Consider the following 24693-nt stretch of genomic DNA (forward strand, 5'->3'; position numbering starts at 1 on the left):
TATTTCAGGAAGACCCTCATTTCTTACCACAGTCCGTGGGGAGGGGAGAATTACAACACTGCATAAATAAACTATTTAGTTTTGGGAAACCTGTTTGTCAGTAACTAGAAGTCTTTCTCTACTGAGAATAGATTGCATTTTAGGCACATGCTCACACCTGCCCCATCTAGAAAGTCCTTTACATTTACACGGACTTCCAGACTCTAACCTGCCTTCATACTTCCTTAAACTACGAGAGCGTGGGCTGTGAGCAGAGCAAACTGACAGCTGCAGCTGGAGACCAAATGCTTATGGCTCCTCCCATCTCAGCTGAGACTGGGGACAGGTCCTGAGGATTTTGAAAGCATCTGGAGATAGATCCCTTGCCAAGAACTGACCCCCTTTACCTTAAAAAAACAAAAAAAAAAACAAAACAAAAAAACCCTTTTTTTTAAAGAAAGAAAGAAAAATAACTTATCAGAGTCAATTGCTAGAATAAATAGAAATAAACATTATTATATATCTAACATTATTAATTTTAGAATGCACGTGTCAAAATATTTATATTAATATGTTTTTATATATTCTCCAGCTAGAATGTCCACAATAGGAATTGGCTCTAACGTAATTCATTAATTTACTGTATTTAATTATATGGGTTCTATGGTTATGCCACAAAGAAAAAAGAAGAAAAAGAGCTGAGTTTGAACTTCGGTTGTAAGTCTCAGTGGCCTGGTGCTTTACCCCAATGTAAGCCATGTGGGTGATAAAGTGAAAAACCCTGTGCTCCTTACCAGGGCAGGACTGATGGTAAAAGAAAAGGTCAAAACTTGTGAATAAAAGGGAGAAGTACCCGAATCTACATTTATTTTGAAATACAGTGTTTAGTTTTTGTTATATGCACTTATAAGTATTTTTTAAACAGTGACCACAATTCCTATAGGAAAAAAATAGCTTTGCTATCATGGATCTAAAATTATCTAGCCCTCTTTTTCCTTTGAAATGGTGGCTTTTAAACTGCATTTTTTGATAATGCAAAGTTTCTTAACACTGTGGCCATCGTGTTAGAGCAGAAAAGATTATGAATGAATTAGATACAGCTGTATCTCAGAAATGTAGAAGTTTATGGAAGGGATGTCATTGGGCTGTCTAGGACGTGGAAAGAGGCCTGTCCAGGGGATGGGACTTACCCAACCACTGATTTCTGAAATACATAAATTACTGTTTCTGTGTCCAGTTGGAAAAAAATGTCCAGGTAATCCCAAGTTAAATGTGATGCATTTTTTATTTATTCATGCTTATTGCCCCCTCCATGAGACAGAACTTAGCACTGGATTCCTTTTGCACTTTTTGAGCATATACTAATGAGTCAACATTTAGGAGCAACCTGGAAGTGTGCAGGCCATCAGAAACTGAAAGGAAGCCACTCATGGAGACAGCAAAGAGCCAGCTGGTAGAGTTGTGAACTCACCATGAATAAATACAAAACGCATGAATACAGTTGAACCAGTGTGCTTGGTTCTTTCCCGCAAAACACAGTTTCTCGTTACTCAAAGGATCTCATCCTTCAAGCCCGAGTTTAAAATACTCCCTTCCTACACAAGGCTTATGACATCCTCCCAGGAAACACCATTTTTCTTTCTCTGGTGCTTCCATTCACTCGCATATCTCTGTAAAAGCAGTCTTCTTATCATGTTGTGATCATGTTTTTGCGTGTTGTTGCCTGCAGGGAGGAAGAGGCAGGATCATTTCCTTCCATCTTCACTGTCCAGGCCTGTTGCCTCATTGGCCCTGAAAAATTATTTGTTGAATGAATGCACCAAAAGTTATTTTAAAACTGGTTATCAAAAAAGCCTTATGAAACAGATGATAAAAGGTGGTTGAACAGCTTTTTTTAAAGTTCCATAAATATTGATAAATATGTGGCAGGAATAAAGATTTCTTGGAACAAAAATGGGAAGATGGATTTCAGGACAATTGCGCATTTTTAGTACCATTTGCAGAGAAGGTTCTAAATTTTCAGTTAAAAATCCCTTCATCTTCTAAGACTTTGTAAGCTGGACTATTGCCAAGAGTATCATTTTTGGCTGAGCTCTAAACCAGTGGAAAATGAGATTTATGGATTCTGAGTTCGCTGCTGCTACTTATATTGCTCTTCTCAAGGATTACAGTTTTTAAAATGTTTATGTGTAGTTAGCTTTAAGTTTTTGCTTCCTCCTGGACAAAGAAATGACTGTACATACAATGGGACAATATGCTTAATGATGAGGAAAGAGCTTGGATGGAAAGCAGTATGAAAACAGCCCAGATCTTGCTGAGGAAAGAAGCTGCTGAAGTTCAGCCTGGTTCTGGGTTCCCAAAGGAGGGCCGTGCCTTACGGCCACTGCTAACCTAGTTGTGGGTTATTTTCAATGTGTCTCCTTTTCTGTAGACCTTTTACCACTTTAACTCTCACCAGCTTGAAAGTGGCTTAATTACGTTTGAATTACCCAAAGCCTGTGAAAAGAGCATGTCCTTCAGTGGACCCACATTTGCCGTCGCCACAGCTCTGAAATGACTCACTTGGGGCCTGCATTCTGCCTTCATCAGTTAATCTGCTTTCCAGGATTTCGGATTAACCTTTCATCTCACTATGCTGTGGACATCGAACAAGTAGAAAGGAAGCCTTCCTTTGCCAAGGATAATTCTACTATTTTTGATAGCTGGTAGGGCACGTTTACAGCTAATTGATACAATAGCATGTAGCAGAAGGGATTAGGAAACAATATGAGTTGTACTTTCACAATTTAGAATTAGTTTTATGATACTTTAGAAAAGTCTTCCCCCACCTCTTCTGAGAACAACAGCTGACATCTTCTGATGTCTACTCCCTGTTTTCCCCTGAGCAGGACGTGGATGTAGGAAAAAAATCTAAACTCAAGTGATGCATTTAAATGGCCGCCAGTATGCAGGAATCCCACTCCAAGAACTACTACCAGGACTTGTGTGGTGTGAATTTTTTTCAGCTGAAGCTGAATCACTCACAACCTTAGCACATTTTAGCCTCAAAGGAGGAGCCCCATTTACTCTTTGCACCCAACCTAGTTGAGTCTGGCAATGAGCTTCCAGCAGATGCAAAAATGTTTGATGGGCACCTACGCTAGGTGAAGCCCATTCAGGTGCTCCTGCTTCTAGGCAGCCTCTTCACCTTGTCTCTCAGCTCAGAACCTGTAGAGTCCAGCTCTTGAACCATTTCTGTGCTCCCTGGGGTGTAGAGTGATTCCTTTTGTATTGATCATATATGTTCTCCCTTTGTCACAGGGGGACTGTGCCCGGGGTCCAACGATCCTTGCATGGAGAAGCCGTGTCCGGGGGACATGCAGTGTGTTGGTTACGAAGCCAGCAGGAGACCGTTCCTCTGCCAGTGTCCACCAGGGAAGCTTGGAGAGTGCTCAGGTGAAGAGTGGGTTGGAATGATGAGGGTCTAAATTCACATTCCTGAAACACTTGCCCTTGAGTAAATTACACTGCCCTAGCCTTTCCAGAAGACCTATCTGTCTGCAGGCAACATTGACCTTCATAATGGACCATAGCTGACGTCCGCTCTCTGAAGTACTTGGCATTTATTGCAACTGCAGCCTGTGCTAAGGACACATGCGGTGACTGTAGACTCCTGATATAATGGGGAGACCACAACATGTGTTTTCAATCATGTTGTGTGGATGAGGATGTGAAATTATGGCACATAGAAGGCTGTTGGTTAGGCAAAGGAGTTGGAATATATGTGGCATGACCTTTGATGTTCAAAGGGCTGCACAGGCCCATAGCCTCAAACAGAGACCAACAGAAGGTAGAACTGAGCCAGTCCAGTTGGTCTTCCACAGGGTAAGCCCAGCCTAGAGCACCAAGTAAGCAGATTCTCCACTGGAGATGTCTAACTAACTGCATCTTCCCCAAACTCCAAGTGCTCACCTCTGTGTCTTTAAAGAAAGAAAGAAAAGTAGTGCTTATGTTATCTCAATCCAAATGATCCTCCTCTATTTCTGATCTTCACTCAGTTTCAGTACTTCATTTGATTTATATATTCTCTACCACTTTTTTTCTTAGAGTATTTTTCATTTCTGGTACCAATAGAACCCTCTTTTTGGTAGAGGATATATGTAAAATATAGGTACACTGATACCAACTCTGGAATCCAAAAACTATTTGAGTAATGATTATAATAGTAACAGTAGTGGAAATAAAAAATGATCATGCCTAGTGTGCGCAAGGCACCTTGCTGAGCATTGGGTTCTAGAAATTCAGCCTTTGCAAAGAGAAGCACTGATCTTAAAAATAGGGCCAAAGCTCTTTCATAGATGATTTCAAGAACAGAGCTGCCCGTTAAGTGAAGGGGTCACCAGCATATTTGCTTTTGAAGTCATCTAAGGCTTATACTTAAAAGATATTTATGCTGTTCCCACCCCAACACACACACTGTGCACACAGCAGGTGTGTATGTTGGGTGACAATAAAGCCAAGCCTCCTAACTTCAGATGTCACTTTCTGCCCATTTCCCTTGTCCTTTCTACACAGAAAACTTTTGATTCTCCACAATTATCGTCCATTTGGTATATTTCCAAACTTTCCACCTTTCACCCCAGCAAGACAGCTTTTCAACCATTACTTTGGTTGTTAAAACATAAAGTTGGAGACAGTGAAAAGAGAGGGCGATGTGAGTAAAGCTAAAAATTCTGGGAAGAGAAGCCTTGAAATTAAGAGTCAGAAAAGAGAGTTGTGACTGCACAAGACATAGAATTCCTTTATATCAGTTACCTCTGTTAGCATCACTGCAAATGTCATGACTTGGCTACTTGGCCTTAGGATATGTGGGGAATATGGATATTCTTTGAAAATGGCTGTGTCTTTCCTTTTTTCCATGGAATTGAAAGTTCGCTTAAGTGCCTAAGTGATGGGGGTGGGTGTGATGGGTTATCTTCTAATGGAACTAATGTTAGAAAGTGGGAATTGGGACTTTAGTGACACTAAGAAAATTCAGGTTTTAGAATTTACCAAGTTCCTCTTGTCATTAAACAACGAAGATCTTTTTAGCATCTGACTAGTTAATAGATTTTTTCACTTTGAAATTAGAGTGTAACCTGAAATGGAGAATCATTTTTTAATCAAAAATTGTTTCTCCTCAGTGCCTTCATTAACTTCTCATGGTCTTTAATTAACTTGCTTGGTAGTTGTTGGGCGATTTCATGTGTCCCTGCTCATTTCTGGAAGTTAAAAGCATATGTGTCTTCTCGTCATGGTCTGTCTTTTCAGGGCACACTTCTCTCAGCTTTGCTGGAAACAGTTACATTAAATACCGGCTTTCTGAAAACAGCAAAGAAGAGGACTTTAAGCTAGCTCTGCGTCTGCGAACACTGCAAAGCAACGGAATTATAATGTACACCAGAGCGAATCCGTGCATAATTCTGAAGGTAATTAAAGTGGATTATCTTGTCCTGCAGTCAGTTCTCATGTTAGTATTTTGGCTCTTGGGTTGGGGACTGCTGAAATTGTTTTGTCTTTTAAAGTCAGAAGACCAGAAGCAGACTTTAGGGCAAAGGGAACAGCAGCATGACTGGGAACTGTGCCAATACCCTGTTTCCTTTTGTACATTCAGTTTCAAAACTGGCTGTTGGCAGATTGGGGCATCTCTCTCTAGAGTGGGTTCAAGGGCCAGCCTCCTTTGAGCTATAATCACTCAACAGTTCATTAGGATGTATCTCCTAATCAATTCCATGGCAAGGGTAGTCCTTTAAAAAGAATGGCTGTATACGCTTCTATTTCCACTGACCTCTGAAAGCAACTTCTGTTCTTGCTCAGGTTGAAGTTGGAAATCTGGGGCATAGATGATCCCATATGTCCCATCATGACACAAGTAGCTCCATTTTTAAAACAAATCCCAGCCTCAGAAACCTTGCGAAGGCCACCAGATTTCCTTTAGAGCATGTCTGGCATTTGTATTCAGCTCAGAGCTTTTGGTACCTTCATGAAACAGCAACAGAAATCATACTAAAAACTTTACATGCATCATTTGATTTTGATTATAGAATTAATACAATAGATTTGTTATATGTGATCATCCCCATTTGATGGAGCAGATAGGGCTCAGAGAGGTTAAGTAATTTACCTAAGGTGTGCATGTGCTAGTAAGTGGCAAGGCTGGGGCCCGCACTCCGGCCTCTCTCACTCCAGGCTCTTAATCCCCATGCTCTCCCAGCTCTTGGTGTTGCCATCACAAGTTGTTGTATCAAAAATCACAGTCTAGGTGTCTGTAGCTCAGATCAAGCCCTCCAATATTGTGAGGAGAAGAAATAAGAAGGAGGGAGACGTGCTTAATCCAATGCTGTTCTTGCCAGGGTGCCATACCAGCCCATTGTAAGAACGTGCAGAATACACAGAATCTGTCCAGCAGGAAATGTCCATCCAAGTGTAAATGTCTGACAATGTTTCCTTCCTAGGATTCTAGCACTAGGTTCAACTGGAATCACGGTGTGCCTTCCTAGCTTCTGTCCTTTGATTGTTGGATAGGTCATATCCAAATCAGCTAGGTGCCCAGACTTCAATCCTAGAGGGAGAGAATTGAATGCCAGTGGCTTCCCCTATGGCTTAGACTTTTGCTTACCCACTCTGGTATTGCCAGGTATTACTTGGTGGCCAAGAGGGAGTGATAAGGGAATTGGGGTTTAAAAGTTGGCTACTTTTGTGAGAAATCTCCCACTATCCTTATTCAACTCAGAGGATTTCAGCTCTGAAAAGGAATGTAGTGTTTTAAAATTTTTTATGTATTGATTTTAAAGAGAGAGGAAAGGCAGGAGAGAGAGAGAAACATCAATTTGTTGTTCCATTTATGCATTCATTGGTTGATTCTTTTTTAATTTTTAAATGATGTTTATTCTATTACAGTTGTCTCAATTTTTCCCCTTTATCCCCCTCCACCCATCCCACCCCCATCCCCCTCTCCCACAGTCAGTTCCCACTCTGTTGTCCCATGTCCATGAGTCATTCATACATGTTCTTTGTCTAGTCCCTTCCCCTTCTTCCCATCATTGTCCTCTTTCCCCTCTGGTCACTTTCAGTCTGCTCCATGTTTCCATGCCTGTGGTTAATTTTGTTCGTTAGTTTATTTTGTTGAATAGATTCCACTTAAAGGTGAGATCATATGGTATTTGTCTTTCACCGACTGGCTTATTTCACTTAGCATAATATTCTCCAGTTCCATTCCTGTTGTCGCAAAAGGTAGGAGTTCCATCTCTCTCTTTTCTTTCTTCCTTTCTTTCTTTCTTTCTTTCTTTCTTTCTTTCTTTCTTTCTTTCTTTCTTCTTCCTTCCTTCCTTCTTTCTTTTTTAAATGCAGATTGATTTTATTAATTTTTTTAAATGTTAAAGTTAATTATAAAATATTAAAAATTTTAAAACCATTATAAAGTCTCAGCAATTAAAACAACATGACACCAGCACAGAAATAATCAAGTAGATCTCATTGGTTGATTTTTTTCTGTGCCCTGAGCGGAGATCTAAAGCAGTGTTTTCAAAACACTCACTCTGGAGGTGCAATTTTAGAGAACAATTAATTCAAATCAAATATTCATGGTGTAAAGAAAACAAAATCAAAGACCTAAGTCCTGTCTTTATTCTCTCCTGGCCCCAAGGCACCCTGCCTTCAGTCAGTGGATGACTTTCTAAACAGCCCAGAGTGGCAGTGGTTGGCAGAATTGCTTGGAAGATGCTCTGCCCTTTCAGAGCTACCTGCTCCTAGGGGTTCTGCCTGGGCGTTGATGACCTTGCTCTTTCCTCCTTTAAAAGGGCTGGTGGTCACAGAGCATCTTTCTGAGACAAATACTGTCTATTAGCAAATCTCTTATACTGTGGTAAATCTGAGAAGAAAAAAATATTGGACCTGAATGGCTTGACCCTAAAATAGAGCTTGTCACTTGACACCTTACTGGCAAATGTCTAAAATGTGTAGATCCCTGAGGACAGAAAAGAAGAAGAATTAAATCTTTTAGGCAGCCCTAGCTCCTGAGTAGATTTTATTTCATGAAACAAGCGTGTTTCTGAAAGTTGTGTAAACTGATTCTCTATAAATGGAATGTTAATAAACTAGGTATTGTTGCTGTTTGAAGGGCCTTTTCCATTAGTCCCTTTGTGGTGTGAATAATCTCCCCCAATCTGTCTGTTCTCTGAGTTTGCTTTTCATATGTTCGGTTTGCCCAAAGCAGGACACAGCTGTACTGAACTATTGCAGATATTCTCCTACAGTCGCCAGGAATAGCCACGTAGGGGATTTGAATCTGTTTGCTTAAGATTTTCAGCCTCATGCAAGATTTAATTTCATTGGCTTTAGGTACAGTATGTGGTTTATACTTTGGTTCTGTGACTATGCTGAAATGCATTGTTTAAATTGCACTCTTGGTTATTTATATTTTCCCAGTTAGAAGGCCTTCTCTAAAAAGTACCTAAGACAATCAGTGGGGTGGAGGGCACCCCTTGAAGACAGCTAAAGAATTGCATGGGGAACTCAAGAAATGAAAATGCTTATGGACAGGGAGCACTGCTATCTCTAAGCAGCAGGAAAGGTGCTCATTCATCTGTTCACCATTGATACCCTGTTTACTTCCAAAAGATATTCGAGGCTTACCATGATTATGCAAATGCAATAAAATCAAAGCACCATTAAAATAAAGACAGACTAGTAAGAGCCAACCAATGAAGTGGGGAAGGGCAGAATATCATCATTAGAAGTCTAGACCCAGGGTCGCTATTTCAGTTGAACGCAAACTGTAAGTCTGAGTTTCCTGACAGCCAGAGCAAGAATGAAAATGGTGGGACTGGTTCTGTGGCTCTCCTCAAACCTAGAATGCAACTATGTCAGACGACCAGGAGAGATTTGCCAGATACAAGTAACTTTTGCCCTGTGCCAGTCTTTTAAGTCCAGTACTATGGCAAAGGAAATATCACATATTTTATATTTGAGAAAAGTTACAGATGATATAGTGCTTCGTTTTGATGACTGTCAAACATGGCTAGTTATCGTCTCAGGGCTCAAAGGGAGATGGTCAGGGAAAGCTCATTCGGCCACTTGGAGCATCCAGATCTTTCCGACATAGGTCAGAAGTGTAACAGGGAAGCTTCCCACAAGATTCCAGAGTCCCAAGGGTCTGTAGAAGAATATCACTGAGAAGTAAGTTAACATGTTATAGTAACAGACCCAAAAGTTAATAAAGTATTTTAATATACATATATTTTTATTTGCATTCCCCTGTGCATAGATATGGTGACTCCTTGTCTTGCCTGTGAGGAAACTGAGGCTCAGGGAGACCCAGTGACCAGCCTGAAGTGATGGCTGCTCAGTAGTCGATTTGGGCCTCAGACAGAGGCAAACAGGCTGGGAGCCACGAAAGTGTTCATAAAAAGAAGACATTTGGAGGGCTGGAATCATCATTTATTCATTCATGCATTCAAAACGTATTTTTTGAGCTCTTGCTGTGTGTGAGATAGTGATTAATGGCAGCCAGGAAAATAGGTTTGTTAAAAGTCTCCTTTTCAAAGAATATATGGTAAACCCTCTTACAAGTCATATGATAATGGTGCATTTCCTGCAGCCATACACCACGGATCTGAAGCAGTAAGACTCTGTGGCATAATTTAAACGTTTTTACTCAAAAGCCTACCAGAAGATTTCTTACAGTTCTGATGTGTTATCTCCCAAGCCCCAAGCCACTGAAGATCTGAGTGAAAGGACATCATTGATTGGAAACAACCCCGAGGACCTAAATATTTGGTAACATTAGGGCCACACTCTCTGAATTATGCATTTCATTGGAGAAATTGCCTCCTTCCCTTCGCCTGGTACATCATTTCAGATCATTTGCTATATACTTTCCTTACAGTTTCAGGTACACCCCAATTTCAGCTAAAAGAGCTTACCCCCTGATTTGAAAAAGTCTTGATCTCTTAAAAGAGAGATGCTTCAAAATTGGGTAAACCCTATTCTGAAGACAGAGAAAAATGAAATATGATCAGAGTATAATTTTCTAGTGTGAGAGCATATGAAAGTGCTCTTTTCTCTCCGTGGCATAATAAACTTGTGGAATCACAAAGTAACTTTTTGCAAGGCAGCTTTTGGCATCAGCATTCTAGTTTGTCATCTAAACAAGGCTTAGAATTTTGAAGATACAAATGACTTTTATTTTCACAAAGCTGAGGATCATGTAGGCCTCTGGCTTCCTACACATTCAGTAGCGTTGCTGCTGCTATTTTTTCAACAGGAAAAGAAAGTTAAACTTAACAGTGCTCAGTGTTAGTATGGGATAATTTTATGGTTCTCAGTTACAGAGCTTCAATGTATGTGAGTACCTCAGGGCCACATCAGCTCTCCTGGGTAAATCTGTAACTTGGTCATTATCCCAAGAGATGAAGTGTAGGGTTAGGGGGAGAATGGACCAAGGAATATATTAATTGAATACTTCCTTTTATAAAACCTTACATGAAATGCACCCTCACCACCAGATTTTCCTTGATAGACTGGAGACACTATTTTGGACCCACAGAGCATAACAGCAGATGGACTATGCAGAAGAAGGTAGTCCCCAAAGTCACATTTGATCATTTTATTACTCACATTGAAATAAAAATATGGGTATTTATCCAGGAGTTGTCACTGAGCAAGTATTCTGGTATGATTTACAATATCTATTTGGTCCGTTTTGTTGAACCAAAAAAGCGACAAAGGCAACAGCATAGATTAGTCATGAAAGCTCTCTGAAAAGCAAATAAATACTTGTCTCCAGTCTTCACATCCATACAATTGCATTACAGAGCACTAATTGTGCACGATGTGGCCAACCACTCTACAGCAGACATAGTCTCCTTATAAAAGAAGCCACAGCGGTTATCTCTGCTCTACAGATAAGGGATCCCAAACCCAGACAGGCCAACCAGGTGACTCTCTCCAGGTGACCTTGGTGATACAGGACAAAGCCCTGATCCAAGTCTTTATTCCTAAATTCCCAGAGCTCTGCCTGGTTCACACGGCTGTCTGCCTCTTGCATAGTATTCATTTATGTGTCATGAGCCTATTAACTTTCTGCAGAAAGAGAAGGCACCAGGGAATCCATGGAGCCACAGAGACAGAAGTGAGTCCCTAAGAATGAGCTGCCTGTGGGACATACTGAAACACAGACAGAGATATAGCCTATTTGTCAGAATGAGTGTGGCTGTGATAGTCCCTAAGGGGCCTACCACGAGTCAAACATTTTGGAAAGACTGGTTCAGTGCAGTTTCTGTGAATTTACATGCTATTTATATCTCCTTAGCTCTTAGTGACCTGGAAGTCCTGTCCTTTCCCCTTTCCTTCCCCTTCCCCATTTGGGAGGGAACAGGGTGTACAAGAACGTATTGCCAGAAGCATATTAAAAAAGCACTTTGGTGTCTTTCCCCACGCAGATCGTCGATGGCAAGCTCTGGTTCCAGCTGGACTGCGGCAGTGGCCCCGGACTCTTGGGCATCTCCGGCCGTGCAGTCAACGACGGAAGCTGGCACTCGGTCTTCCTGGAGCTCAACCGCAATTTCACCAGCCTGTCCCTGGACGACAGCTACGTGGAGCGGCGCAGGGCGCCCCTCTATTTCCAGACACTGAGCACCGAGAGTACCATCTACTTCGGGGCCCTGGTGCAGGCGGATAACATCCGCAGCCTGACTGACACGCGGGTCACGCAAGTGCTGAGCGGCTTCCAGGGCTGCCTGGACTCGGTGGTGCTGAACAGCAACGAGCTGCCCCTGCAGAACAAGCGCAGCAGCTTTGCCGAGGTGGTGGGCCTGACCGAGCTGAAGCTGGGCTGCGTGCTGTACCCCGACGCGTGTGAGCGCAGCCCCTGCCAACACGGGGGCAGCTGCTCGGGCCTGCCCTCGGGGGGTGAGTGCTCTGTGCCCTGGGCACCCTGGAGGGGGAGGGGGAGGAGAGGGGTGGGGGCAATAGACCTCTCTCTCACCTGCATAACCAACCGAAGTGCTCTCCCAGAGATCAGTATTCAGCCAAGATGCTGGCAAAGCTTCTTAATCTCTTTGGGCTGGGGCGGGGGGGGGGGGGGGGGGGGTGGGGATTGAGAGCTTGGCAATTAATTACAGGAGTGTCCAGTTTAGCCCATCCATTTGTGACAACCCATAGACTCTGTGACTACAGGAGTCTAGAGATGTTATCACAGCTGCCCCCTCCTGTGCCTACCCCACACATTTCCAAGCTTTGGCAGCTTGCAGGAATCGGATCCCGTTTTAAGTTTTTGCCCTCTTGAGTCACCTGCATGTGGCTGCAGAATGATTGATAGCAGCCTGAGTTATGAAGACCATATGACATAATCCTTTCCTACGTAGACATATAAATTTACCGGAAGCTAAAGGGGTGGGGTGAGCAGTGAAGCCACTGCCTCAGGAAGAGAAATATAGTGGAGATACTTCTAAAATGTGTGTATTAATGATAAGTCTAGTGACAACCCTACAAAGGAGTGGAAAGTCAAGAATAAGAAGACAGCAATTTACATGAAATCTCCAGAGGAGTAAACAGTCAATGAGGGTTTAATGCTTTACCTTAATCATTTTCTCCCCAAAGATACACCATGAAGATGAAAGAATGAAAAAAACAGAGTGCCCCTCCCCCACAGAAAGGGGTGGGAGAACTCAAAGAGGGTTTCTATTGTTTGAGGAAAATGCCAAGATTTTTGAAGCCCTATGAGTCTGTAGATAAAAGAATCCCTGGCTTTACTCAGATGCAGTTGTGTTAACATACAGTAGGTCAGGCACCCTCCTGGTTGACACCTTTGCCACCTCCCTGCCTCTCAACCACTGATTCTGCTGCAGCTCCTTTCGGAGTCTCTCAGTGGCAGTGTGATTAGCAAATTTAAACCTTCCTCACAAATCACTTAGAGATTCTGCCGTGCACATTACCATCTAATGTTCGTGAAGCCCAACTCCAAATTTAGAGTCCATTTTATTATTAGAATGTTATAAACTGTCCGCCGAATGATGCACTGCTGAAATACAGACACCAAAGTTATTTAGACCTGCATATGTTACTGCCACAATGAGGGCCAAGTGCCCTGGGGGAAAATTTCTGCAGTCTCGATTTAAGAAATCTATTTGCTGTTTTTACTATCTCAGCAGTATATGTAAATAAAGGGTTGTTATGGTGCCATAATTCCCGAACGATGGGCACTAACTATACTTCAGTGGTTCTATAAACCAGCCCATTATGACAAGTCATGGCCAGTTTTTCACCAGGCAAAAACAATTCTGCTAGTGTGAGCCATCTACAATATATAAAAGGAGCATGTAATTAAATTGGGTTGAAATAGAACACCACTCCATGTCAAATGCTAGGTACACGGCCACAAATTGTAACATACTTTTAACGATGGCAGGACATTGTTTCTTCTGGCAAAGCTGTGAGCTTCCAGCAGGGGTTATCTTTAAAAATAATAATAATCACTGTATTAAGGAAAAAGGTGATGGGATCTTGCTCTTCAGGGTGCATTGTAATTTTTTTTAATTGCCATGAAATCCTTGAGCTAAGTATTCAGTGAAGGGATGTTTGTGAAATGACTATAACCCACATCAAAAACAGCAATTTTCCTCTACTTCTAATCCCCTTTTGGTTTAACCAGATTCAGCACTGAGTACCCACCTGTCAAAGACTTTTCACACGGCCGAAAGAACTTGCTTTCCCCTCCCCAGGGGCCCAACTTGCCTTCAGCAGTCAAGGTCAACCTACCCTACATGCACTCATACTCCTCTTTGTCCCTCTGCTCCCCACTCCCACCAGTGGCTGGGATTGGGATTCCACAACAGGTGCTCTTTCTTCAAAATGATACAGCGTCTCACCTGTTCAAGTCTCTCCTTTATACCTGGAGGCTTATGTTTTCCTAAAGCCAAGAAAGTATCTTTCTTCACCACCACCATCACAGCTTACTTCTCTCAAGCCTACTACCTCGGTTTAATTGAGGGGGCCCAGTGGTTCTTCTGGGAGCAGCCCCAGGGCATGGTGCAGAGGGGGCACTCCAGGGCTCTTCTGCACAGCAGTACTGAGTCCAGGACCAGCAAACTCCTTGACGCTCACCAGGAAATCCAAGAGGAGAGCTTCTGTTGCTTCCCTGAGGAGTCAAAGGCGAGGGGTTCCGCTTCTGATATGTGAGGAGACATGTACCTGCTTCCTGGTTTTAGGGATAAGGCCTTGGCTTCTGAGAAAAGCGGCGAGAGAATCCATTTGCTCACCCTCACTATCTGTTCATATTAGAGTAATTTTGGCAGGTCCCTGTATCCTATGTGCAAATTCCCTCAGTGGGTGCCAAATAGCAGGGGGCAGGAACGAAGAAGAAAGAACCAACAATTTGGCTTTTTAACTCATATCTATGAAACTATGTAGCTAATTATAAGGTTATTTAAAATAAAAATCATCTTAGTTATGAGTGATAGATTAAAAAGAACGATAAGTCTGAGTCATTAATGAAAGAATATCCATGCCTTGAAGAATTCCCGCTGGCTGCCAGGGGTGTCTAATCCCAGGGAGAGAGTCGTGCTCCCCCAGATCAAAGGCTGGAACGCATGCAGTATTCAAAGAGGAGCTCTGAGCTAGAGAAAGTAAGGTACTTAAAATGTGACTTCATGCACAGGAGAATGTTGATATGGAAATTTAATTGTTTGGACATCTAACTTGTTGGAACCCTGTGTCATGTGTTACTCTCACATTCCAGGAACATATTTAGCATAATCATTCTCTTGGCACCTTGAAGAATGCTGGAGTATTATTGGCCATTGGCTCTCCTGGTGACAGGCCAACTTTCAAACTGTGGTTACCCTAGCACATTATTCTCAAACATTCAGAGTTTTTAAAGCAGGCAACTCACAGCAAGGAGCGTTTTCTTTCAGAGAAGGAGGATTCCGCTTTAACCACACCCCTCACAATCAAACCTTTGGCAGAAAGGCAAGGAGGCCAGGCCTGCTAGCTCAGAATGACATGGTCAGCAGGTTTGACCAGTGTTGTGACTCTGGTTGTCCCAGGAGCAAGCCATGGGGACCCCACAGGAGTCAGAGCCCAGAACACTGACTTGTAATAAGAGTGTAAATATGACTCTGTAAAACAACCACACGGGAAAGGCTTTCTTTTGGTAAAGGCTTCAAATTATATGTATTTCATAAACATGAACTGGAAATAGCAAACACTGTGGGAGAAGAAATGGTCTGGTCCCATTCTGACCCCTACATTCCCAGACCTAGTGGGCAGGGAGCAGCCCAGTGAGCACCCACAATTGGAATAAGGAGTCCTCGGTCCTCCGTGCTGCCCCCTGCTCAGCTTGAGCCCGTTACGGGAAAACCTAGTTGAGGCTAAACTATAATTTGGCGAAACAGAATAGTCATTCAGACTGCTTTGCACGAGACTAGAAGTCTAAATCTTAAAATGAAAAGTTGGTAAATTTTTAAATGATAAAAGCTACTGTTTGTTAGCTTCTTGCTATGTGCTTGGCACTGTGATAAATGGTTATGCACTGTGACATAGTTCTCAGAACAGCACCCTGGGGCCAATGCTATTCTTCTCCCCTACCCTGATTTCGCAGATAAAAAAAAACTGGCCAGAGAAGTTGAATAGCTCTCCCGGCATCACACAGCTAGTACAGTGGATCCAAGGGTGTGAAACCATCCAGCCTATGCCCTTAACCTGTTAACTCAAAGTGTGTCCCAGGGACCAGCAGCATTGATGTCACTGGGAATGTTAGACATGCCGCATCGAAGATCCCACCCCAAACCTACCGCATCAAAATCGTGATTTTAGCAAGATCCCTAGGTGATATACTGATTCTTCTTTCTTTCTCTTAACTGCCCTGAGACCTAAGAAAACTAGTTTTTTTGTGTGTATACACATTGCACATAATGGTTCTAAAACTCCGCGGTACAGCTGCGTCACCTGAGGACCTGATTAAAATAAGACTTTGCTATAGAAGAGCTGCTTGACTGTGAGGGGAGAAGGAGCATCTGCTTACCTGCCTCCATGATTGGCTCTCCGGGTCAGAGGGACTTCCCGCTAGGTCGCTGAATTCTATTTGCAAATTCCTGAACTTCCTACCAAGAACAATTTTTTCAGCGAAACGTCTGGAGGTGGGGGGGCAACCCAAACATACAAGTCAGAATCTCAGAACCTGCCCTGGTGGAATTCAGGGATCTCCATTTTTAACAAGCCTCCAAGGTATTGTGCACATCTGAGTTTGAGAGCCACTAGTATTTGGAGCTCTCAGTAAACTCTGTATTTGCAAGACTGTGAGTTAGTGAATTCCAGAAGAGCTAAGCAGTCATAGGACATTTAGAATTTGAATGTCAGAAGCTTATCCTGCATTTTTATAGTTGTTTTCGTATTACGATTGAATTTTCTTTTCTAGACAGTCAAGAGTCTGGAGTGCCCCTGAGCTTCCCTTCAAAGATAAAAGTAACAGTGTCGACATACTCCCTTCTAAGCATGTTGCACAAAACAACAAGTTCTTGGATGTTACAAATAGTTGGGCATAGAAGTGCTTTCAGCAACAAAGCTATCCATGCTACTATGGGTGATATTTTACTGAAAACATATTTTGTGTCCCTAACTTGTATGGTCTAGGTAAATTCAGTCTATTGAACTTTAATCAAGTGCCTGATTTGTGCCAAGCTCTCTGTTAAATTCTGGGGTCTCATTGCTGTTTCTGTGACCAATGGATTCAACTGTGTGGCCTCCTTCCCCTCACAACTGGCGTAAGGGGATTGAACAGGGTTCCCCTGTATGTGTTCAGCCCGTCAGCCCACTGAGCACAGAAAGCAGGGAAGGGAAAAAATAGGCTCCCAATGAATATACTGCAATTTTACTGAGCTTTACAGCTCACAGGGTGGGGGGGATGTTTTTCCAGATAGCTTTTAAATAGAGTTAAACTTTTTTTTTCAATACTTCTGAAAAAGCTCATTGTAACAGCATAAATTATATAATATTGATACAAACAGAGAAACTCAAAACCCAGTAAGGTTATATCGCAGACACAAAAAAACATACCAGAAGGTGGGGATTTATTGTGTGCTTAGTGTTGTTAGCACATTAAATGCTTCCAGATCCTCAAAGACAATGTTAAAGGCTTGACCCAATCGATACACAATATATGAAACGTGAGCCAGATTTCCAAGGGAAATGTACAGGTCACCCTTCAAAGACTTTTATTTTAGAAGGTCTTAAGGTATGTGTGTACCCTGCTTGGTGAAAGAGAAAAGTCAGAGAGACTACAAGTGGAAATGGTAGGCTAATGACCGAAGACCGGGGTCTGTGGCTGAGCTCATCCCACGTAGGGACAGCATCTCGACGATAATGCATCCTCTAGTTTCCTCATACTAAGATTCTCACAGACCAGAGGTTTCAATATTTTCCAACTTTCAGCCTAAAAGAGTAAAAATCTCCCATAGCTTTCAATTGTTTGATTTAATAGCAACACAGAAACTTCAGAATCCATAGCAATTGTAATAGTTACAACAATAAAGCACCTAATGTTTGTGTGCTGTATTGTGGTTGATGAATCCAGAAACCTTATTATCCTCTATGAAATGGGTCTTAGTGAGGCTCAATTATCAGATAAAAACCGAGGGGCTCTGAGAGATCAGGCAGCTCGGCTGCAATCGCACTCGGCTGCTGGGTAACAGCCGGAACACACACTGGCATCCAGGGCCTCACCACCAAGTCACAGCTGCCTCTCAAAATCCTGCAAGTTCTTGGAGTTTCTAAATGAAATCTGTAATTCAGCCAGCAAGCATAGTGGTTGATACCGAGTTCAGATCCCACATGCCAGTTGCACATTTGTCATTATTTCTACCTTTGTGCATCAGGCAGATGTTTCCTTATCAAGGCAGCCAAATCTGATCAGAGTGATGTTCATCTAAGCTGGCGAGCAGAACCTAGGGTTGAGGCCATTACCTGAATGAATCAGGCTGGAAAACAACTAATGAGTCAAAGAAGTAAGATAGGAATTATCTTGATTGTTTACCTACACAGCCTAAATTGACACTATAATTGCTCACACCACTTCTATTTTTGTATCTAATAGGTTTTTGCCATGTTCTTCTTTGACAAGGAAAGGAGGGAGCATTTTACGCTCATCTGGGTACAGGTTTCAAAACCATCTGCATCCAAAGAAAGTAGAAGGATTATAAACAGGAGCACAGCATTGAGGCAAGGCTTAAAAATACACTTCTCATTCTGCCAGATTTGAAGGGAGAGAAGCTGTGACATTGTTTTTTTTGGGGGGGGGGGGGTATTTTTAATGCATATCTCAATACTTGTAGGATGACTGTCTTTTTAAATCTGGGAAGAGCCCTGGCAGGTGTGGCTCAGTGGATTGAGCACTGGCCTGCCAACCAAGGGTCGCCAGTTTGATTCCCAGTCAGGGCACATGCCTGGGTTGTGGGCTAGGTCCCTAATAAGGGATGCATGAGAGGCAACCACACATTGATGTTTCTCTCCCTCTCTTTCTCCCTCCCTTTCCCTCTATCTAAAAATAAATAAATAAAATCTTTCAAAAATAAATTTAAAGTGGCACCTGCCACTTATTTACTATGTAACTTTGAGCAAACCAACTTATTTAAGCCCCAGTTCCTTCATTTGTAACTATTATAATAATACTTACACAATGATGTTGTTATCAAGAATTAAATGAGAATAATGCATAGGAAGTTATTAGCATATATTTTTTTGCACCTAATAAGCTGTTGTTCTTGCTAATGCTTTTCTTATTTGACATTCTCTCCCACCCCAGAGAAAAACATCCACTCTTTTTAATTAGACTTTGAGCCCTGGCCAAGTGGCTCAGTTGGTAGGAGTATTGTGCCATGCACCAAAAGGTTGCAGGTTCAGTCCTTGGTCAGGGCACATACCTAGATTGCGGGTTCAAACCCTGGTCAGTGCACATATAGGAGGCAACCTATCATTGTTTCTCTATCCTCTCTCTCTCTCTCTCTCTCTCTCTCTCGTTCAGTTTCTCCTCTCTCTCCCCCTTCCTCCACCTCCTCCTCTTCCTCCTTCCTCTCTCTCTCTCTCTCTGGCTGTCTCTTTCTCCCTCTTCCTCTCTCTCCCTCTTCCTATCTCTCTAAGGTCTATAACCATATCCTCAGGAGAAGATTAAAAACAACAAGACTTCGAGATTATCCGCTGAATTTTATTTTTCTTTTCCACTCACAAAAATTAAAATACTATGAGGTGAGGATTTAAAAAAAAACAAGACTTCGAGATTACCCACTGAATTTTATTTTTCTTTTCCATTTACAGAAATTAAAATAATGAGTGATCAAATAATGCCTGAATATCTCTTGAAGTTCTGTTCTTTTATTTGTGTTGTATATCAACATATGGTAATGTTTGGGAAGAGGAGAAACTTTATTATGCTATTATCTTTATTATTTAATGATTATTTGGCTCCCAGAAAGGGAGTCTGATACTGCTCATCTCAGTGGGTCTCATCAGCTCCCTGGAGATTTGTGGGAAGTAACTACAAGCCCCTCCCTTATTCTTAGCAAGTAATGAGTTCTGGCTCGCTGACAAGTTCCAGTGCCAGTACAGTCTTATAGAAAGATTTGAGAATCTTAAAGCCTGGGTTCAAGTTCAAGTTCAATCATTTACTAGCTGTATGTCCTTGAACAACCTCTCTAATACCCCATGGAGTTGGGATGTTAATGGGCCTCTTATTTTTTCTTTGTAGGATTATTATTATCCTTCATAAAATGACTGAAAATGAGTTTAAACCACTAAAGCATTAGATCACTTAGTATTATGGCAGACTTATTGATATTATAAAAATTATTCATAATAGGGCCCAGGCTGGGATAATGAGATCATAAATAATACTTTGTGAGAACAGGTTAATTTTCATCAACAACCCTCTTTCATAGAGCCAAACAATAGATATCACTCTTCTTTTCATTAGAAAAAAAATCCGATGACTAAAAAAAATATCCAGTTGCTTTTTCCTTGCATTATGTTAACATAAAAACTCTTTCAAACTTAAAGTTCTAAAAAGCAAGATTCCTTCCAAAGGGTCTCTACTTCCTTTGCCCCATGGGTTTGAGACTATGAGAGCAGATCCTACACAGTTTACTTTCACACTAACAAAGAAATCCAGATAGTGTGATGAACTGTGGTTGTTGAAAATATAATTCAAGATAATACTGAACGGTTCAGGACTCCGGTGCCTGACTGCTGCTGTTCAAATCCACACTAGGTTCATGACTGTGAATAAGTAACCGACTTCTTAGTACCCCAGTTTCCTCATCTATAAAATGGAAATAATAATCACTTTGTCATAGGCCTTTTTGGAAAATTAAATAAGTTAATATATGTAAAGTGCTTAGAATTGTTTAGCACATAATAAACATCACATAAATGTTAGCTGTCGTCATCGTCATCATCTTCAACATGGACAGCACGTTTTCTCTGAGTGCGCCCCTCAGTCATGCACAGTTTTCTCCAGCATAGGTCCAATGTCCCCATTCTGTGCTCCCACTGCACCCTGTGCCTGCTAGTTTCGTAGCATCTTTGTGTTCACAGTATCCCAATGCCTGCCATAGTCCTTATTCCAGGAGTATGCTGGTAAGCAGCTCTCTAAATATAAAAGCTCTGATTTGTAGCGTTTACTGATTTCTGCAGCATAAATACTCCACCGTGGCTGATGTCAGGCTACCAGTGTTTTAATAACTGGTCTGCCAAATTCCCAGGTGTTAAACAGTCAGCTTTCACGCCCCTGTCTGAGCTGGCTCCAGCACACTGCTGCCTAATGCTTGGGCACTCAGTCCATGAACAGGTTAATCAGTCAGACTGGCTGCCGCATCAGGTAGCACTCGACATTCCACAAAAGATAATGAAATGGCAAAATGAAGAAAGAAATGTGTGGGTGTAAAACAGTGCACTAGAGGTAGTGCCTCGTTTTAAATTCTGATTTTCCCGGGCACAGAGACATCAAATCAAAGAAATGAAACCCACAACCCTTGTAGAATCTAGTTTCCATGATAGGATTCAAAAGTTCCTTATTTCCAGACAGTTCCCCCTTGCCCCTCCCTTGCCCCCTACTACTTTTGCTATAGTTTTATTTGAGCAATTGCCACAATCATGCCAAAGAGGAGCTGAGAAAGGAGGAGTTTTATCTGAGCTGACCCGCCTTGCCTTAGATTCCCCCTTCTTGACTTCCTTTCTTTATCATCACTGACAAGCTTTCCAGAGTCTTGTATTGCAGCTGCCCCACCCCTCCTATCAGTCTGAAAAGGAATCTAATTCACCCTCACAAGTTACTCTACCTCTAAATGTCATGCCCTCCTGGCTAAGGAGTAGCCAGGTGACACAAAGAAGCATTTTTCCCAATCCCAACAGCTTTCAGCAATCCTCAGTTACATTTAAGTGAATGACTTTCCAAATTGGAAAAGAGTAATTCCAAATCAGTCTAATTTGAAGCAAGCATATCTCAGATCACTGCACCTGCCCATAGAGTTTAGGCTGGTCATTGTCGGACACAGTTTGCATCAATAATGGCCTTTCCTTATAAGTTAGCACCTTTGAATTTCATTGGTATTGCATTTAAGAGTGTCCCTCTCTGAACCTTTGTCTCTGGCCCTCCGTGTTTCTTGGTGCCACAGAGGCTGGGGCTACAGAGTTCCCTCCTATTAAAAATGTAAAGAGTTCTCTCTTGCCAACTGCTCCTGCCTCCTGAAAATGGTCTTTCTCTCTCTGAACCTGTGAACACTTGCACATAATCATAATGTCCTATACAAGAGAAGAGTTCTCTGCAGAGTGGATTCAGTAAAATGTTCATTAGTGTATGCACTATTTCAATCTATAGATGATTAAATATCTTATACCTATAAGAGCTCAATCTACAACGTCCCACCATCAGTTACTGACCACTTGGGGAACAGAGATGAGCCCAAGAGCCCTTCAAATATGAGTGAGGATGGTAATTTACAGTATTCACAAAAGAAGTAAATATACTGTGCTCATTGAATGCTGAGACCCACAACCACCCTTCCTCTTCCACCCAGTCCCCTGAATATTAGAAATCAGGCCTCTGAGAGCAATTACCAGAAAAATCGACTGACTCAAAGGAACTGACACACAATAATGGTTAAAAAGCCCCACTCAAGTGCTTAGAAATTTCAATCAGATTTCTAGTTTTTATCACCCCAATATGAGCTGATAAGCCAGGATTACCAGACAAGGAAGAAAATCCTCTAATTTGGAAGATGGAATGTATTAAGGTTCTCCAGAGAAGCAGAACCAATAAGATGGATGGATGGATGGATGGATGGATGGATGGATGGATGGATTTTAAGAAATTGGCTCACAGGATTGTTGGGGCTGGCAAGCATGAAATCTATAGGGCTGGCCCGCAGGCTGGAAATTTGTGTAAGAGTTAATTCTGCAGTCTTGAATTTGAAATTCTCAAAGCTGGAAACTCAGGTAAGATTTCTATGTTGCAGTCTTGAAGCAGAATTCCTTCTTCTTAGGATTTTCAACTGAATGGACAAGACCCACCCACATTATGGAGGGTAATCTGTGTTACTTAAAGTCAATTGATCATAAATGTTAATCACATCCACAAACACCCTCACAGCAACATCTGAAGTAGCATTTGAGCATTTGACCAACAACTGGGCATTGATAGCCTGGTCAGTCTGACAAAAAATTTACCATCACAGAGACCAAAACACAGAAGCAGAGAAAAGCAACTTGGAGGAAACTATGCGGGGAGAAAACTTCATTAAAATATGATTAATATTTTCCTGCCCATGCGATGCAGTTGGTAGGAGTGCCGTCCCATACAACAAAAGATTGCGTATTTGATTCCCGGTCAGGGCACATACCTAGGTTGTGAGTTTGATCCTCAGTTGCAGCACATATGGGAGGCAACTGATCAATGTTTCTCCCCAACTTCTCTCTCTCGCCCCTTCCCCTCTCTCTAAAATTAATGAACATATCCTTAGGTGAGGATTAAAATATATTATAAATATCTACAGAGAGATAAGAGAAAATATGGCAACCATGAAGTAGGAGCAGAGTGTATTATGTTTTAAAAAAAAAAATCTCAGCAAACAAAGAGCTCTTGGAAAATGGCAACATAAATGAAAATCTCACAAAAGTTTCAAAAGTTGAGAAACTCAGAAAATAAAGCAATAATGCATAGGGATATAGTATAAGAAAAAAATAAAATTCAAGGAAGATCCAAAAAATCTGAGATTCAAACCACAAAAGTTCTATAAAGACAGAACAGAGAAAACAAAGGAAAGGAAATCATCAATGAAATAAAATTTTCCCCAGATTGCAAGGACCCACTGAGTACCCGGCACTATTGAAATAGCCCATACTAAAGTACATCACAGTGAAATCTCAGAAAACTGGGGGCAACAGAAGAAACTCCAAGCCATTAGGAAGAGAAACCAGGTCACATATAAACTTGAGGAAACAGAACAACTTTGGATTTCTCAAAAGTAACTTGGAAGGAAATGCTTATAATTCCATACACTAACTATCAAAAAAGGTATAAGAGTGGACAAAAGGTATGTCCAGCTATGCAAGGTCTCATAACATTTACCTTATATAAACAAACCACTTTTCAAGAAGCTACCGTAGAATGTGTTCTAATGACATGAGCATGATACCTATGATAAAGCATCTCCCTCCTCATCCTCGTCTCTGTTCTTGAAATCTTGGGTGTTCCTTCAGAGCCTCTTACCATTCCCACTATTATTCATGTATGTAATTAATTAGGTGAATTTTTGTGGACTAGTGGGAGATCCAAATTATTACCTGCCATTTTTGTGAAAAGCTGTGTTCCAAGTTCAAAATAACCAATTCACTAATCATCTTTGGAAGTCGGGATCTGCCTTTGATTTTGTTCAGAAGGAATGAGGAGGACGTGTAATAACTGAGTCAGTGTATTTTGAGCATTACCAGCAGCACCCATGGCTCATGAAGTCCTCTGTTTCTCCAGGCTATCAATGTACCTGCCTCTCACAGTTCACCGGGAGAAACTGTGAATCCGAGATCACAGCCTGCTTCCCAAACCCTTGCCGGAATGGAGGCTCCTGCGACCCCATAGGAAATACTTTCATCTGCAATTGCAAAGCTGGGCTCACTGGAGTCACGTAAGTGAGATTGTTCAAGTCATTATGATGTTTCTTGCTGCTAAGAAAACAAAACAGTAGACAACTACCTGGGATGAAATATTAAGCACTAATAGGAGGGGCAAAGAGTTAATATCTTTATATGAGGAGTGCTTACAAGTGGCTAAAATGTTAACAGGGTTTATCTCTAGGTAATGGGGTTATGGGTAATTTATACACTTTATACTTCTCTATGTTTTCAAATTCTTATATAATTACTGTGAGTCCTATAAGCAAGAAAACGATTCTTTTAAAGAAAGTCATCTCTGCCCCCTAATATTTCCAGTGTAATTCTGAGGCAGACATAGTATCCATTTCCCCAGAACTCATTAGCTGGACTTTGCTGCTTAACATTTTATGATCATTCTGAGAAACTAAAGCTTACCTTTCCTTTGCAACTCCCCTTCCCACGAAACAGGGAGATTAAAGTGTTAGACGAATGAAAAGGGAATATTGTAAGTTTTTAGTAAAGTGTCACTTTCATCCATCCTGGATGGCTTTAAAAGTATATATA

General features: G+C 41.7%; 1 protein-coding gene across 1 annotated transcript in view; it reads left to right on the forward strand.

Moving 5' to 3' along the window:
• The window catches only part of FAT3 (FAT atypical cadherin 3), a 629111-nt gene that overhangs the window by 595040 nt on the left and 9378 nt on the right, over positions 1-24693 (forward strand). Inside the window, exons 21-24 of the mRNA XM_054577438.1 lie at positions 3280-3414; positions 5269-5426; positions 11439-11907; positions 24008-24161. Coding sequence (XP_054433413.1) covers positions 3280-3414; positions 5269-5426; positions 11439-11907; positions 24008-24161 — 916 coding nt within the window. The remainder of the gene's footprint in view (positions 1-3279; positions 3415-5268; positions 5427-11438; positions 11908-24007; positions 24162-24693) is intronic.

The sequence above is a fragment of the Pteronotus mesoamericanus genome, unplaced genomic scaffold (assembly GCF_021234165.1).
Source record: "Pteronotus mesoamericanus isolate MK-2021 breed Mesoamerican mustached bat unplaced genomic scaffold, CSHL_Meso_final contig_43, whole genome shotgun sequence".
NCBI classification, from domain to species: domain Eukaryota; kingdom Metazoa; phylum Chordata; class Mammalia; order Chiroptera; family Mormoopidae; genus Pteronotus; species Pteronotus mesoamericanus.